The 17,936-nt window shown below is 40.1% G+C and overlaps 1 protein-coding gene across 6 annotated transcripts in view; it reads right to left on the bottom strand.

The window, feature by feature from the left end:
* VPS54 (VPS54 subunit of GARP complex) overlaps positions 1–17,936 on the bottom strand; it is a 55,041-nt gene that overhangs the window by 12,436 nt on the left and 24,669 nt on the right. For all 6 annotated transcript variants that reach the window (XR_012622356.1, XM_074817301.1, XM_074817304.1 and 3 more), the window contains 10 exons: positions 15,688–15,814; positions 14,530–14,637; positions 11,328–11,383; positions 9,384–9,480; positions 8,568–8,905; positions 6,539–6,668; positions 5,919–6,100; positions 4,981–5,093; positions 3,603–3,666; positions 1,317–1,422 (listed from right to left, as the gene is read on the bottom strand). Coding sequence is in view for 5 of the 6 variants with exons in the window: in XM_074817301.1 (XP_074673402.1) it covers positions 1,317–1,422; positions 3,603–3,666; positions 4,981–5,093; positions 5,919–6,100; positions 6,539–6,668; positions 8,568–8,905; positions 9,384–9,480; positions 11,328–11,383; positions 14,530–14,637; positions 15,688–15,814 (1,321 nt within the window). In the remaining variant the exon portion in view is untranslated. The remainder of the gene's footprint in view (positions 1–1,316; positions 1,423–3,602; positions 3,667–4,980; positions 5,094–5,918; positions 6,101–6,538; positions 6,669–8,567; positions 8,906–9,383; positions 9,481–11,327; positions 11,384–14,529; positions 14,638–15,687; positions 15,815–17,936) is intronic.

Genomic DNA, 17,936 nt, shown 5'->3' with positions numbered 1-17,936 from the left:
AAAATCATAGTGACATGCAAGGACAACTTGAGTGGCTCTTATTTTGTTCAAATGAGCTTTTGTTTTTGCTAGCTGTTCTTGTCATCTCTCCAATTAATGGCACCTTGCTGCCAGATAGGAAATACAATAATTAAACTGCACATGATGTTTGAATACAAAGGAATAAAACACAAATGACAGAGCTAGAACAAGATACGGAAGGGAGAGAGAAGTAACACAGAGATGCAAGTCTGGCCAAGTTTGAGGCAGCTGCTGCTATTCTGCCTGCCTGTGAAAAGGTGCTGCAAGACCTGAGTGAAACAGCAGCTGGAGAACGAGAGGTGAAGAGGGGCATCCCCAGGCCCAGACTGACTGATTTGCCTTGGATAGTGCTTTCAAAGGGGAAGGTTTGTGGATGAATCGGAATGATGACTGCAGGGAGGAACGTTCCTGCATCTGGTTATTCAGATAAGAACTACCAACAGGAAGGTTACTTAAAGGTCCATCTCCTAGGGTATGTTTCCCCTCCCCTGTCCCCCACCCTATGTAAAATATTTTTGAAGAGTATAAAATTACTTTTGGTGAGTAGAATCTGTTCATCTTTTATCGATTACGCTTATGCTCAGAACTCTAACACGTGACATAACCTTTGTGGGCAAAGACACAAGTGAAAACCTTGAAATAAATTAACTGCTAAGCTTTGCAGCCTATATATACACACACACATATACACACAGACACACACAGTTTTAAGATACATTCATGTGCTCCTTTTATGATTGTTTACTTATATTACCTTGCAGTATCTGTGCTTTACCAGCTTTCCTCTTCTCTAGTGAGAAATAAATGACAAAAAGGTCCTGGTCTTTCGTCATCTTTACATTTTACTACAGAAGCTTCATCCCATACTATTTTTCATGCTTCTACTGACTATACCTCTACTGACTTATAAAAACCAAGGGACTCGTTTCCTTCCTTAATATAGATAGACGTCTGTGGCATCTGGGATCAAATTGCTTTTTCTTCAGCAGCATTAATTTCACACCCAGCTTGAAGGCCAGGCTGCTATGACAAACTCTATTAGATGGGATTTCCAATATTACAGGTGAACAAGAGGAAAGACAGCCTTCCTGAAGTTAATTCACACAACAAATTGCATCTTTAATACCCTTAGCTTAAAAGGCTACCTTATGGAACAGTAACAAACGCAATCATTTTGAGACAATTTATATGATTTATAGGAAACCATAAAAACATGTGAAGCATTACAGAGAGTAAGACATGTTCTCTGCCCTGAATACCCCTGATTAGCACAGCCAGTACATTTGGAGTCATACCTTCAGTAAATCAGACAGGCGGGTAAGCATGTCAGTGGTGATGGAAGGAATGTTATCCACACACTGGCAGTACTCAAGGATTATTCTTATTAACAGCAATACTGTCCTACAAGAGAGGAAACAGCCAAATATGTCATCTCAGTGCACAGATGATGTTGAAAAATCAAACAAAGGCCAGTCATGTTGATAGAAAGCTACCTAATGCTAGAGATTATAGCATTAAATGAACCCACTAACTGATCTGAAGTAGAACATAGAAGAAGATATATATAAAGACGGTTATAAAGAAAACCCATTCCACAGGGTGGCATGTGGAAAAAGTACTTAACATATGAGAGAAAATCTCTAAGGTTCATTGGTATAACTTTTTAATCTCCAAAAAAGCTACTGTGGGACTAAAGTCTCCACGTAGATGTTGGCAGGGGACAAAAAAATCCAAAGCTCCTTTCTTATACTACTGTATAATTCTGGCCAACTTTGAGTAAGTATAAAAATCCACAGAATGTAGACTACAACCACCACTGAAAAGGATGTAATGAATGCTAACGAGTCATAAACCAGAGAAGGCAGCTGTGAAGAAACAGCACCAAATATTCAAAGATGCTCAACACTTGTAATTTCCCCTGAATTCAGCAGGCACTGGAGAATTCAGGAGCTACTGGATGGAATTAAGAAGGCTCCACAAAGAGCAGGTGTGCTCCTTTGAATTCAAATACACAGAAGGCAGGAAAACTAAGGCAAGATCCAATGTTCAGAGTAGATATTCTAACATTTCAAAAAGTTAGATCTCTTTCTTCCTTTAGGCAGTAGAGTTCAGAAAGATGATGAACCATCAACTGAAAATAAACACCTGGAAAATTTTTGGGGGACATCTAGGCTTTTTTTCATAAATGCATTTTATTTGATTAAATACAATAAAACTGTATGTAGAAGTGTGTAGAACTGAAACAAATACTTGCACCAACATGAAGCTGACAATTGCTTCACAGAGCTAAACATAACAAGTTTAAAATGAGCAGTGATGATTATCAAACACATCATCTTTTAAGTATATTTTATCCTTTAAAGCATGTTCAGATGCTCCTACTTGACCTGAAATGCTCTTTTTGCAGTGACATCAGTTGGCTGACACAGAAGTTCTGAGCCATCAGCTTCTGTTTCTAATTGAACAACGATGCATCATCACGAAGCAACTCATAAAATGACAGCTGGTCAAAGACATTATGGAAATCGGAACTTTTAAGTTTGGGGTAAATTGATGTTAGGACTCTGGGGAGTGAGATGTTCCAAGTTTTACTCCCTCCTCAAAAACACTCTCATGCATATTTAATGATTAAGCCTCACAGTCTTTGGAAGCACAGCATGCTTTTAAATGAAAGAAGTATATGAGGATCATACATTTTAAAATGTCTTTGATATAACCAGCTTTAAGAAACTACTTTCCAACCCAAAGCAATCAGGATGCCAAGAAATAGTGTATGCAGCTTCTAAGATAGCCCACATCTTATTTCTTATTCTGAATAAGATAAGCAATCATCCCGTAGTGGACTCATGTATTTTGGGGTTGTTCAGCCTGGAGAAGACAAGGCTCTGGGGAGACCTTATTGTGGCCTTCCAGTACTTAAAGGGGGCTCATAAAAAAGATGGGAACAGACTTTTTATCACGGCCTGTTGTGAAAGGGCAAGAGATAATGGTTTTAAACTAAAGGAGAGCAGATCCAGACTAGATATAAGGAAGAAATTTTTTACCATGAGAGTGGTGAAACACTGGAGCTGGTTACCCAGAGAGGTTGTAGATGCCTCATCTCTGGAAACGTTCAAGGTCAGGCTGAACAGGGCTCTGGGCAACCTGATCTAGTTGAAGATGTCCCTGCTCATTGCAGGGGGTTGGACTAGACGACCTGTAAAGGTCCCTTCCATCCCAAACCATTCTATGATTCTACGATTTTGCCAGAGATAACCTATATTGCAAGAAATAACAACAGTGTACTATGGAAGACAAACCTGTATTTTCATGACTAGGTGTTTTCATGATATAATTGGAAAAAAACCCAACATATTCAAATGAAACCATAAATTTCAGCCTAGTCATTCAGAGAAGAGTACTTTAATGTACAGAAGTGCTTGCAATGTTTTATAACTGTTTGGGAACTAAAGAAACTAGTCTGTGGAAGAAGAGGCTTTTTTTATTTAAATAAGATCGCTAAAGCTGTTAGTATTCATCACAGTTCTACGCAAAAGTTCTTGCCAAATAACCCACTGCTAAGAGAAAAGAGTGCATCTTACCCAACTGTTGCATATTTTTGTCCTTCAACAATAAGGAATTCAGCTGGCTTTCTTTCTTCAGTAGCTAGACGTTTTAGCAAGAAAGGAAAAGGGATGAGTTGAACTCAAACCAAGTACAAACAATGCTAGTTTCTAAAAATTTAGTGTGCACTTACTAAGGCTTGAAAAAAAACATAATCAATCTTTGAAGAACTGCTCTCTTTTACAATATTTATTACATAGTTGGTTGCCCATCATAATTATTATGATCTGTAAAGTTACTTTATTATCTGCTGGGATTTTAGAGCAAAAATCCCCCAGAGTTCCACAGTCATTATGGACTTAAAAACTTCAAATACAACAGGTTACAAATAGAAGAAAAGCAGAAAAAGTCACTAGGTTTTCTACTATTCATTCTCAAATGATTTGCTGGGTATATTAATATTTAATCTTCAAACCAGTATAGTTTGGGTGTATCAATATTTAATCTTCTTCCTCAGGCTTCATAGTAGAAGCTCTTACTGATGCAGTTTTTCATGCTAAATTTGATGCCACCAGTTTCCCATCTTCTTAAAGGAAGCTGCAAGAGCTTATTTTAAGAGCAATGGTCAATGAGTATATTTTGGTATCATGTTCCATAATTGCAGTGATCATTGCCCAACATGCTCTCTGTATCTGCTATATTCCTTTGGGGGGGATTGTGGTTTCTCCACCATGACAGTACTGTATTTTCTTCCTTCTCATCTCTTGCTGTTTTCTTCCTCTTCTAGCTGTTCACACACTTTCATCACTGCAATATGGGATGAGTATCCCCACAAGGCAGGAACACATTATGCATTCCCATTTCGTACACGGAGAAATGGGGCACGAAGAGAAAAAAGTGACTTGTCTGAGGTCAAATCAGGTTTCTGTGGGAAGGTAAATAATTGAATGCACCCGAGTTTTCACTTCCATGAGCAGTCACATAGCATGAAGTAGTGGGAAGGAGCAGGCTTTGTTTAACACAAGGAGGGCTGAGCACACACACATGCTCCTTGGTCTCTTGCAACACTTCAGTGGTATGTTCTGGGGAAAGACTGAATTTGTGCAAAGAATGTAAGCCTCTACACTGGGAATACTTGCATAAAAAAGTAGCTCCCTCCCTGTGCTAACACTGAAATGGGTTGTCAAAAAAAAAAAAGTCTTTTAAGGTCAGCACAAGAAGTTTCAACACTGGTAACAGAAAAAAAAAAAAAAAGAAAGAAAAAAATTATCAACTTGCTTCTGATCCCCCCCAGAAGACAGCGAGCAAACACAGATGAAGAGTGACATCAGAATCATCAGAATATGCCCATCAACATTCAATAGCAGCATTTGCTGATAATAAATTCAGTTAACAGTAGGACTGCAAGATACATACCTGCAGTTTTTTTTTCAGGGAGAGAGATTCTGCCATCTGACACTGAATCAACAAGATCCTGAAACTCGGCAGGAACTTCAGCTTGCTTCCAGCGCTCGTTGTCCAAAAGCAGACTAGTTATAAACACGAAAGAGAGGAGGCTGAGAAATTTAAATGTCTTGATGCTTCTCCTGCCTGTAATGCCATGGAATCAAAACTGCAGTAATTTTAAAAAAAAAGCCAGTGGCCCAAAATGTTATGTTAATTCACCTTCATTAGAAAGAGGTCCAACAATTGGCAGTAGCAAAACAGAGAAACACCATGCTGGCCTCAAGGTCTCACAATTTGTTCATTTAATCTATCATAGAGAACAGACTACACTAGGCAATAAAGATCCTTATGAGATCACTGTCACTGAAACAATGTGTAAATACTGGAATTTTAAGAGGTTTTGATGATGAGAGCAAAAAGACTTGATGTATATTACTGGAAAGGCTGTTCCCCAAGTGGTTAAGGGTTTTCTTAATTGTTTTTGTTGAAGGTTTTTTGGTTTGGGGTTGGGTTTTGGGTTATTAGGTTTGGATTTGGTTTTGTTTGCTTGGGGTTTTTTTTTTGGTTGGGTTTTTTTTTTTAATAACAGTTCGAAGTGGATTATCCTAAAGTTACTTAAACCCCAAGACTGAGAAATCCTGCCCTTCAATGTCAGTCTTGAGTACTTCCTGTAGCTACTACTGTCCTTACTGAGATAACTGTAGAACAATCTAGTTTGAAGAAATTAAGTTATGAAAACAGTACAAGTCTAAACCAATTGAAAATAATTTTAATACAGTTTTTTCACCCCCTGCTCTTAAGTACAACTGGCTTACTAGTGTTCTAGGCAACAAAAGAATGTGTTTGCCTGGCATATGACTGATGAAATTCTTCATGTAAGAACACAAAGATCTTCTACCCAGAGATACCTTAGTTTCGTCTTCCTCTCCTCATGAAATCTATTCACAAATCTATTGGCTTGACTCTGAAGTGCTCCTCGCAAGGACATACTTTTCCTGCCACAGATCTGCTCAGTATCTAAGATAAAGCCTTCCATCAAGCGAGAAAGAGCAACAAATTCGTTGGAATTCAGCTTCTCTAGGAAGCCATCCTAAATGCAAAGAAAACCATTGTAAGAAGACATAACACCACAAAAATTCAGAGATGGAAAGAAATAACTAGTCAGCATGTCTGAGGACTACTAGTATTTTAAGAGGCACATTATTTAACCCTACATGGGACAGAAGGCAGATAGCAGCGCAAGCAGCTACCTTGTCATAGAAATGCATTCTCTGCATGGAGTTTCAAAGACAGCAAGCCAGAATACTAAAAAGTAAAAAAAAAGGAGCAGAAACCCACATTGTCCTACAATGACATGATATGTTAATGCTTGTGTGCTCTGGGCATTAACATCAAGTGCCTGCGGCAGCAGGAACAGTTACTTAATTGAGAATGCCCTTTCAGAACTCTCACTCATTAAACCAGTAACTTGGGAGTAAATTCTCATTAAGGATGAGACACCAACAGCAGTCTGACCCAAGCTCCTTACCTTTGCTCTTGCCATGAGGAACTTGACTGAACGATCATGGCAGATATCAGAGGCATTGTAAAGTAACTCCTGAATATTGTTTGCCAGCCTGACCAGTTCCAGGTCAGTCAGCTTCATGTCATCACTGATCCTACAAATGACAGAACCAGTTGGTTGAACATCAATTTATAAAAAAATCCCAGTATTTCTGCTCACAGGTTGAAGGAGGAAAGAGCCTTGCAGCAACTGTCAAATGCTGACAGTCAGTTAATCACCAAAGTCACTTTGTACAGATGGGATCTTCTAAGCTGCTGTCAATGTCATCTCAGTCCCTGCAACAGGAAATGCACAACCGCACATCCCTTATTTTGTTTTAAATCCACATTCTAATTTCCATTAACTGTCTAAAAGAAACATGATATAGTCATTACTAATACAATAAATATTAGTAACATTTACTGAGCTAAAATTTACCCAGCTCCCGTAACACTTGAGCATCACAAGCGTACGGCAGATAAAACAGCATTTTTCTTCCAATGCAAGTGTAAGGCTTAAAATACATATTCTGCACTCCCCACCACCTTAATCTACAGGCTGTCATTCTATTAGCTCTTAAGACTTCAGGCTCTTTACGTTGGTGCTTTTTAAAAAGCCTTCTGTGATTTGTCTACTGTTTTGAGGCTAGCCTATAGCACAGCTCTGCCATTCATGCAATTAGTTAAGATAATCTTTTGGTCCAGCGTGGCTGCTCAAGGGACTGACAGAATGAGAAGAGAGCAGAAACCCGGGACACTACAGAGCAGCAATGGGGCTCACATTGTTGTAACCGTGTAATTTTATAAGCCTCCTCCAAACACCAAGTAGAAGTGTAAGGAAAACCAGAAGAGCGATGAAGCAAGTTCATTTTAGAACAAAGTTATGCAACCAGCCTCAGAAACGACTTTATTGCTTGAGAGCTCTAGCTGGAGGGTATATTTTTAGCAAACTTAGCAAAGTGCTCCAGACTAGTTCGGACCCAACCCTCTTCTCCTTCCCTGCTCCTCGCTGTAACCCTGGACCTCTCTTCAGATTGCATTTTATTTCCAACGTACAATGGATGTTTGGACATACAGAGGCCTGAATTGGTTTTATTCACAGCATATTTATTTTAAATCCATCTCCTTCAGCCAACATTGTGATCTGAGGGGGAAGGTCTCTAGCAAAATTGACAGTTGCTTAAACACACAAGTATAGACACCTGAGTACCAGTCAGCTAGAACGAGCCAGCCACTTGCTATCTTCCATCTTTCAGCAGGATAACAAGTGGTATTTCAATTTTGCTTCATAGAACTCTGCATCCAGACATGCTGGCTTTTGAAGTGGCTCATGTCCGAGTCCCACACACACTATGACTGATTCTTTTGAAAAGGTAGCTCTGACTTCCAGCCATAAATAAGGTATGCATAAAAGGATGCCAGAAAGGTTACAACTCTGGAGTCCGGAGCACCACAGGGCAGCACTGCTGACGTTACCAAAGCACTGAGATGGAATTATTTAACCATGCAAGTCAAAGAGTTGACAATGAACTGCAGATTTTTCTCTAGAATTTATCAAGGTGTATTGCATGAAGCCAGCTTAAAAAAACCAGCAAAAATAGCCATAGGGAACATGGACAGGGAACAGAGATGCTTCTGCCTGCTAAAGGCATGACAAACAATCTGTGTTTTGTGTAGGCTAGACTTGCATCTCTCCTCCTCTCTACAGAAGCGAGCTCCCCAACAGAACAGATGGTGAAAGGGGCCCTTTTCTGTAAGAAGTGTAATAACGAGTCCCCGTACCACTACACAGAGGTGAAAACAAGGCAAACAAACAAAACAAAGGAGAGCTGGGGACAGAGCAGTCTGACAGCAGTCTCTAGGGGTGATGGTGGAGAGCCACTGCACTTCACTTACCTAGAAAAGCAGATTCCTTCAAAGTAATTTTCGTACTGTATCATCAGAAACAACCGCCTGCACCTAACACCTTGTTTCTGACATGTTGCAAAGTGGAGACAGGCAGCTTATTTACTTACATCATCTCTACTCCCCCTGGAGTAACAGAAGACGACGTTTGCTCTTTGCTGGATGAGGAATCGGTAGTGCACTCTGGTTCAGAGACCGAATCACTGCTACAGGGCTCACTGTTTGGGGAAGTGTTTCTTTGAGAGGTAGTGTCAGCTGCTACAGGCGGGAGGTCCCCTTCGCTGAACGCATCGCTTATAAACATGCCTTCATGGGTCAGGTAAGCCACTTCTGTATCCACCGTACTGTCTTTAGCAGGGTTCTTTTGTAAGGTGTCCTCCAGGTCTCTGGTTTTTTGGTTCTTGTCTAGAACCAAGAAAACCACGCTACGGATAGTATTTAACGTTGCCTAGAATCAAATATAATTTTTATTACAAAAAACCCCGAAACTCTGTGCCACAAACTTGTGCTAGAATGAGATTTTCTTTTACCCACAAAATTAAACTAAATCCTGGCTTTATTTTCTATTGTGTAATTAACATTCAGAGGCAGACCCATCCGTCTGACGGTAACCAGTATCAGATGATTCTGAGAATGGTGAAAGAAACCTCATTTGGAGCAATCTAACACACACAAAAGTTCTGTCCTAATCCCTAGCAGCCTGAAATGGATGTAATCATGCAACAAGAGGTATTATCTCCTTCCCACTGCTCTCTTTGTTAGCACTAATCATTTTTGCCCTGGATGCCGATATTCACATATCCTTCTTTCAATCAAAAGTTTGAACTCTATAAGCAAAACCAACACCTTTGGACTTCAAATGGAAAGTAACTTCATTCCATTTCACGTCCGAACTATGTGAAGCTCTTGGCAGATGAATGTCTTACCTTTATTCTCTTGAGGAAGATGGTAAACTTAGAAAAAATATTCTTCAGTAAATCAAACCACTGAGGAAAATTCATCATCCTCATCTGGTCTGCAAGCCTAAAAAAGAGCAGTATTCAGTAAACCGCAAATGTTTACTGGCCATGATGCCTACTGGCACATAAAGAAAAAAAAACATGCTTTAAATGTAATTATAAATATAAGGAAAACTCTGTAGACTTTTATCTGGCAGAACACCAGACATCACCTGAACAAGTCACGATCAACACAATGTATGCAAGTGGAATGGGGAAGCAGGTATATAAAAACAGATCATACTAAAAAAATTCAAGCCTCACATTTACCATTTAGCTTTTTCCGGGTGTAATGTTCTTTTCGCTGGGATAAGTATGTGTTACCAACAAGGGAGGGGGGGTTAATAACTTTTCCACAAATCGTGTGGGAAAAGAAAAATTACAAAAAGAATTAAATGAAAATATTTTGCAAGTGTTACAAAAGCCATGTTATTAAGCCCATTTTGTTGCATTGCAATGAGACCACTTCTGCTATTAAAGTGCAAGTCAGCTGTTTGTGGCAAAGGGCAGAAAAGTCATTGATGGAACAAAAGTTAAACCCTGTAATACACAGTTAGGACCCAACAGCAGAATAGTAAACATTGGAGAATGGTGACCAAATATCCAATGCTTAAAAATGACCCTGTGCCCAGTCTTTTCCCAACCCGGGTATGAATCCCATGCAGATTCTGCCTCTCGCTTTGCTTTATCAGCTGGCCTGGCTTTATTATCTTGGGGTAACCCTTTGTTGAGCCAAATGAATTGTAGAGCTACAGAAAAAGAGAAGCTGGCAGGGGCCTCTGGAGCTGGCACCTCTGGAGGTGCCTTGTCCAAGCCCTGCTCAACACAGGTCCAACCAGACTGGGTTGCTCTGGTCCCTGCCCAGTCAAGGCTTGTCTATGTCCCAGGACAGAGATCCCACAGCTTCTCTGTGTCCCCGTTCCAGTGTTTGATTATTCCCATAGGGAACCCATTTTTCCTAAGATTCAACTAGTGTTTCTCATCTTTCATCTTGTGTCCATTGCCCCTCATCCTTCCCCTGCACAGCTCTGAGAGAAGCCTGGCTCTGCTTACAGCTCTGCTATCACTCTTCCATGAGGTAGCTGTGGGCAATTCTCCCCCGAGATTTCCCTTCCCCAGGCTGGAGGGGGACCCAGCTCCCTTGGTTGCTCCTACTACGCTCCACACTTCAGCCCCCAACAACCCAGTGGATTCTGCTGGATCTTAATGTCTTTCTTGTTCCTCAGCTTGTTGGCTACGCTAACGTGGCCCAGGCTGCGGCTGCAAGGACACACTGCTGGTCCATGGCCAACCAGTTCTCCACCAGGGACACCCAGGTCCTGCCCCACAAAGCTGCTCTGAAGCCTGACAGCTCCTCCCTCTCCTCTTGCAAGGGGCTGCTCCTTCCCAGACACAGAACGTGGCATTTGCCTTTGCTGGGCTTTGTAAGGCTCCTGCCAGACCATTTCTTGGGTCTGAACTTGTCTGGTCTCCTCTCTGGATAGCTCCTATTCTCGTTCATGCAGGAGGTACTGAAACTACTAATAAGTTTTAATACCAAATCCCAGATTATGACAATAGGGAATGTTTTCAAGTAGTTAAGAGATATATGCTTGAATACAGTAGTTTATGCTTCATGCAGCGAGATTCACAGAATTTTAGTATTTATTTGAAAGGTAAGTTTAAGGTAACATTAGAATCTGAATAAGAAGGGGAATACACAGTATTCTCACAGAGGCAGACAGAAGTACAGGTTTAAGGTAAAAGAGAAGGATAATCCTTAGTTATAGAGAAATTTAAGCACAAATCAGAATGGTAAATTTATCTATGCTAAAAACCATCCATTTCCTATCCCCACCCACCACCAAAAAAAAGATCTGGCTGTATACTTACTTAACAACCACTTCTGTATCTATTTCTTCTATCTGCGATACCGTATTAACCACACACTGTCAAATTTAAAGAGGAAAAAAACAAAACAAAAAAATATCTTAGCTTCTTTCTAACTGCTGCTGAGTTTCAAAACATACACAATAATCCTCAAGTTAAATAAGGAAAAGTAAAATAATAAAGACATTATTTGTATCATTTAACAACTTGTTTCTCTAAAAACAAACAAAAAATCCAACAGAAACCCCCAAAACCACCCCCCAAACATCTATTTGCAAAATACAGATGATCAAAGTGTTCCCAACTGTGTACTAAGCTCTGGAGGACACACTGGCTCCATCTCAAAGGGACCTGCTTTTCTGAGCCTGGATGCTAAGCATGTCTCTCAGGTCAGGTACTTAAGAATAGAAGCCATATTCTTCCCCTTTCCAAAGCAACTGACTTTGGAAAACATTGGTTGACTTCCTTTTCAGCTTTAAATACAGGACTTGGGAACTAACCTCCACTGGAAGAAACAGCACCAGGGAAGCGTGGAAGCACACACCTATAGTCCTGTGCTTTCAACTGGTGAGGCAGACACAGTTTCAACCGCTCTCCTAGCAGACATGGCATTTGCTGTCTGTCTGTCCTCTTCACCTCTAGGGCCTGCCTCTGTCCCTAGATTTCTCCACGTGTTCATTGCTATGCTGTGGTCTTTGCTCAAAGGACACTGGCTCTTCAACTGGTACACAGAAAACTGGCCAGTTTCTTCAGGTCTCCAGAACCATCAATTTTCATTCCAAACACATCTGTTATTTTACAGCAGTTTCACTGATCTCTTTTCACACTACTTGTAAGCCCTAGGTACAAATCAACCCCATTCAGACCGAATTAGGGAGTTTCTCCCAAATGCCAATCAATAACCTGATCAAAGGAGTCAGTAGTTACGAACTCATCTTGCCTTTAAGTGAATGTGTACAATCGAAATGGTGACTGAGGGCTGCCATCTCAAGCTACATGATTTTACCCGCATTTTGAATAACGGTGGTCGGTACAGAAGCTTCTTAAAAAAACACCTTGTTCTTGAACAGTGTGTTGTTCAGTGCTTACAAACCTCTGCTCTTTCACCTGCCTGGCAATAAAGAGCTACTAAAGTACTGACCAAAACAGCCCAGCAATGCATTTGAACAGGAAGCACATTTGAGACATGGAAAGGAAACAGTTTCCTTTATTAAGGAAAAATATCCCTAAGAGTTGAGACAACAGACCACAAAGCAAACGTGTTGCACAAACCACACAGAAATACTCTGATCCTGTCTATTTTCCCTATTCAATAGAAACTTACACTGGAAGTTGATTAAACTTCATCTATTGCTGAGCAGAGGTGACACCTGAAAAATCCAACATGAAGACAAATATTCCCAGCAGAATGGGAAAAGCACTTTATGACTGAGAATGAGCAGGAAAACAGGGAGCACTACCTGCCTATTATGCAACTAAACACAGAATTTGAAGGGGGAAAAAAAAAGTCTCCTTATGACTGCTGATACAGGCAAATAAAAAGTCAATGGTGACTCACAGGCAGATGAACAGTTTTACCCTGGTGTCACTCATTCACGCTTTTTTTTTCTTTTTGGTGTTAAGCCTTATACAAAGTCCCAGAGCAACTGCACACATCTGTATGCCTTTGTTTTTCCAGGCTTACAGTAATACAGCATGACTAGAAAGCAGTGTTCACTCACACCCTCTACTGATCTTTCAGGGAGCAGGGCAACGACCCAGCCCAGCATCCCACCGCTTTCAGGTGGGGAAAGAACAAGCAGCTGGGGCAGGAGCGCTTAACCCAATTTAAACTGGACTGGGGTCAAGTGAGAAAGGACTTGCATCATTGCTAAGTCCTTACAAGAAGTGGTGCTGCAGTCACACACATCACGGTCTGTCTTCTAATTCTACCACTGTATTTACTAGCAAAATCAGCCTGTGTTATCTATACCCACCCTGCACAACCAGAGCGACAGAACCGCGGCGCTGCAATGGGAAATGGATTGGGAGAGCCAATCTGGCTTAAAACAAAAGTAATAATTAAAAAGGAAAATCCAAACTTTTAAAAGCTGTGTTCCCAACCTGGTTCACAACACAGCTGTGAACAGTGGACTGTACAATGAGGGCAGGAGACTGTCTTCATCTGATGGCAAACCCACCACCTGACCATCTCCCAGCCTTTGAGATACAAATCGGAGGTGGCTCATAACACATCAGAACGTGACTCTTGAAATAATCACGTATCTTCAGGGGAGAAAAACACCCCTTACACAATATTCTCACATATGCATGCAAACAGACAAGATGAGTAAAATTAAAAGTACCAAACACACACTCAAAGTTCAGTCTAAGTTTCTGTTTGCAAACAAAAGCCATCATGTCACTGTCCGAACTAGTCCATGCATTTTCCCCCAAAGTCATCATCTGAGCTTTATTCATTTGTTGGTTTTAGCTGGTTTTATCTACAAAGACTTTTTGTTTGAAAAGACTACCCTAAAACGCAAACCACCACACCAACGTGGACAAGGACTGATTTTTTAAATATTTTTTTTTTACAGGCAAGCACTTCTACCTTCCTCACTATTTCACCCTGCTCTCAGAAAAAGGCAAGGATGTCTTCCAACCTTTCATCGTGTGCCTATGCTAGGTCTATGCTAACATTCATGCAAGCAATGTTTTCTGTAGCATATGTTGGAAGTTCCACTGTTTCAACTAGCAAGTTTTTTGATTCTCTTTTATGTATTTACACCAAGAACTTGCGGGTTTTGTTTTTCACAAGGTTGCAGGGGGGTGCTTTTTGGTGTGGTTTTGGTTTTTTGTTTTAGTTTTTTTTGAAACATAATGTTATGATACAACTATACTATTCGGGAAAGCCATGTGTTAAGAGAAAGAAAAAAACTAAGCTAAAATCAGGGGATTCAGAGCAATGGAAATTATGCAGAGGAAGCTGTGATCTGCTGTACTTATGCTACCTGCTCCTTCCAGAAGGCCTTTTCTGCAAACAGACCTCTGTGCTTCAGGAAGTCCTTAGTGTCTGCAAGCTCAGCTGCTCTAAATGAGATACCATCAGCCACGAAAAAAACTTCATCTGTTTTAACATCTTAAGCTGTTCTTAACTACTTAAAAAATAATTTCTAAGGGGTTGAGGCAAGCTTGTCAGAAACATTAGAAGTGTGTGGCTTACCTGTTTAATTATGTTCTTTGCAGTAATAATCATTTCATCTCCATATATTTCATAAAAATTTAGCTTTCTTTGTTTTAAGAGTCCAAATACTAGTGATACAAGTCTTTCCTATCAAGAAAAAAAAAAAGGAAAATAAAAAAAAGCACACTAAAAATATCAAGGTGAGGACAAGAAACAATTTTAAGAAATTGCACAGCAGTAAGAAAGTTCAGGTATCAAACACATGGTGAACAGTATTTAGATCAGTCCAGCACCTTGAGGCAAATGTCATACTTTAACTATACAAAGTTCCCTGTGGCAATACCAGCTGAGTCCCTTCCTCCCAGGCCCCTTCATGCCCGTTCCTCAGTTGTGCTCATCCACTTGTGCTTAAAGATTATTTCTAAAGATTAGTGAGTTTCCTTACCCCGAGCAAGAATGACACTAAATACAGCTGCACCAGCACAATTGAGAGGCTACCACATTGCAGCACAGAGGTGGGAAAAAACTATAGGGCAGAAATGGGAATATTTAAGTGCTACTGCCATTCACTAGATTTCATTAAACCCACAGATGAAACAAGACTAAACAGTTAATAGGGTCCAGCAGTTACTGAAGAACAGCACAGGCAAAATTCAGCAAAACCTTTTCCTGGCTAGAAAGCAATCACAATAGCTTAATCTTCAGATGTTTATGATCTTCAGAGGAATGAGGACTATATATATACTGCAAATGAAGCATGTATTCAGGGCAAGTATATGCTTGATATAAGCACCCGTAAATGCAAAGGGAGACAGAATGAGAAGAACATGCAACTATCAGCTTTCATTGCAAAACTGAAATTTTACAGTCAAGTAGATATGAGAGTCCATGTTCTTTTCCACTTACACGTTGAGGTTCATGAAGTGAACTCAGTATACATTTAATCAGAGAAGAGAGAACTGATTATTTAGAAAAAAAAAAATAGGACCAGATTGCAGTTCCATGAGTTTAGTTATAATTATCTAATTTTATCAAGCACAAAAAAAAAGCGGGGCAGGGGGAGGTTTGGGTGAGAAGAGAAATAGTATAAAATTATAATGTTGCTACTAGGGACCTGAGTGAATTAGTTGGTGCTAATTAAGTATGTTAAAGATGCAAACATATTCATCAGACAGTTTATTTCAATAACAGACATACCTCTTCTAGAATTTGGCAATCATCTTCTAGGGGTCTATTTAAATCATTGCGAGCATAAGTTGAAAACTCTGCAATCATCATTTTATCTATCAGCTTTTCCAGTTCACAAAGCTGTGAGCCAAGATGCCTAAGAAAAACAGCCATTGAGATATGAGCTAAATAATCAACCTGAAAACAAATCATTAGTTCACAGTTGAAGAAAATAACCACCCAGCAGGTAATCTCCATGCAATCAACGCTGGCTTAATGGAGGGCTTGAATCTTTCACTTCTTAGAGCAGCTGAAACCATGCATTTTTCAGAAGCACCATCACCTTGCAACAAAACATATGGACTTGAATATTGATGGAGTATAAAAATTGGAATTAGGGTGCTTTTTGGGGTTGGGTTTTTTTTTTGGAAGGTGCTGAGTACCTCTCTTCCCAGTGAAGTGAACCAGAACCGAGAATACTCAGTGCCTGTCAGTATAAAGGTGTTAATAAGGAGGAATACTTCTTTTGCTTGTCCAGTTCCTCAGCTCATCAGTCCGCAAGTTCTTCCACTTCAAAAATTTGAGTTTTTAACATGGTCACAGATTTAATTCACATGACTGAGATACAGTAATAGCTTTACGTGACAGGATGGCTTTCAGAGAACACAGAAGAGTTTTCAGATTTGCCATTTTTATGCTACTCTAAATTTAAAATATTTTTTTCACGTATTGCAGATTTTGAACCATATTTTGCAGACTGTTGTCATAAAGAACCACAAGGGAATTTCTCACATCAGGAATGTCGACCAGTCTTTAAAAGTTGTGCAGCTAGAGAAACTTTTAGCAGAGTAAAATTAAACTGGGAATTTCAGAGATGCCAAACACTCCAGGCTTTCCAACTTCCACCAACAGCTGGGAGCACCAAGTATCTGTAAAAATCAGACTGTTTTTTCTTTCAAAACAACGAATAATAAAAAAAATAGACACTTTGTCAATGAGAATTAATAGGAGCTGTGATACTTTAGATAAACCTGGATACAAGATGGGGAGTTATGCACCTGCACGGCCCACCAGCTTTAATTCAGTGCTGGTGTAGCTGGACCGTTAGCTTGTGTAGAGTGGCAAAAATGTCTTGGGACTCCCTGGCAGAAGCACTGCTGTACCAACACAAAGCCCACAGGATCCAGCCTCACAGCCCGTGTAGGGCAAAGCCAGAGCCAGGGTGCGAGGAAGCACAATGCCAGGGTGGCTCCTCCCTGCAGAAGCCCACATAGCCAGCACAGAGCTGAACTGAATGAATCTTGCTGGATCTGAGTTAAGCAGATTAATTGGTTTTTAATTTTAAAATGACTAGGGACTTGCTTGCTTTTGAAATTGCTAGTGAAGAATTGGCTGGAATGGACAAACTGGGCATGTTTCAAATACCTAATTTAAGCAAAAACGGTCTCCAGAAAAATCCAAGCCATTTGCATCACGGACATTTCAAAACAACCCAACAGAAAAAACCTAAAGATTATTATTTGCAACGTAATGACTGGAGTTGCAAAACTTACTGCAGGACTAATACCCACAACACAAAGGCTCTTACTTAGCTAAGCACAAAGATGCTCTTGGGTAAATTATTTCTGTTACTGTGCTTAACTACACTGAAACACAACGTAACTTACCCTCTCAAACCTCAGGTACGGAGACGTCCAACAAGAGTTCGCAGCACTTGCTGCCACCACTTCACCTGAGATGTTCTAGCCCCTAACAACAAAAAAAGAATCCCTCCACCCTGAAACAGGCAGGAACTAGTCAGACCTTAATTCATACTCCAGTGAAACGTCTTGGCAATTATCTCTTAAGAGGTGCCAGTCACACATCAGGTCCTTTCAGTGACTGAATACTACAATTCTCTGATGTAAAATTATGAGCACGGGGTAAAAGGTCTTTTAATATAGATGAGAACTATTTTTCCAAGTATCTGTGTTTTACTGTATAAAAAAAAGTATAAAAGTGTGGTTTGCCAGCATACCTGTGCAAAAAAATCACCTTATCTCCCCATCACCCCAACAAGGACTGTGAAAACAATGTAAAAACTGGCAGTACAGATTTGTAATTTAGTTAACACATTGAGGGTTTTTTGTAAAATTAAAAAGATGAACTTGAAAAGGGTAAAGAGCTCTAAAACTTTAATTCTATCCTATAATAGTAGCAAGCAATAATCATACAGTTACAACTGATACATATAATCCCTGGGGCTATTAACCTAGATTGAAGATGCCAATTTATTACTT

Source organism: Strix aluco, chromosome 3, assembly GCF_031877795.1.
Source record: "Strix aluco isolate bStrAlu1 chromosome 3, bStrAlu1.hap1, whole genome shotgun sequence".
Lineage (NCBI taxonomy): Eukaryota > Metazoa > Chordata > Aves > Strigiformes > Strigidae > Strix > Strix aluco.
This window is presented reverse-complemented; position numbering and strand designations above follow the sequence as displayed.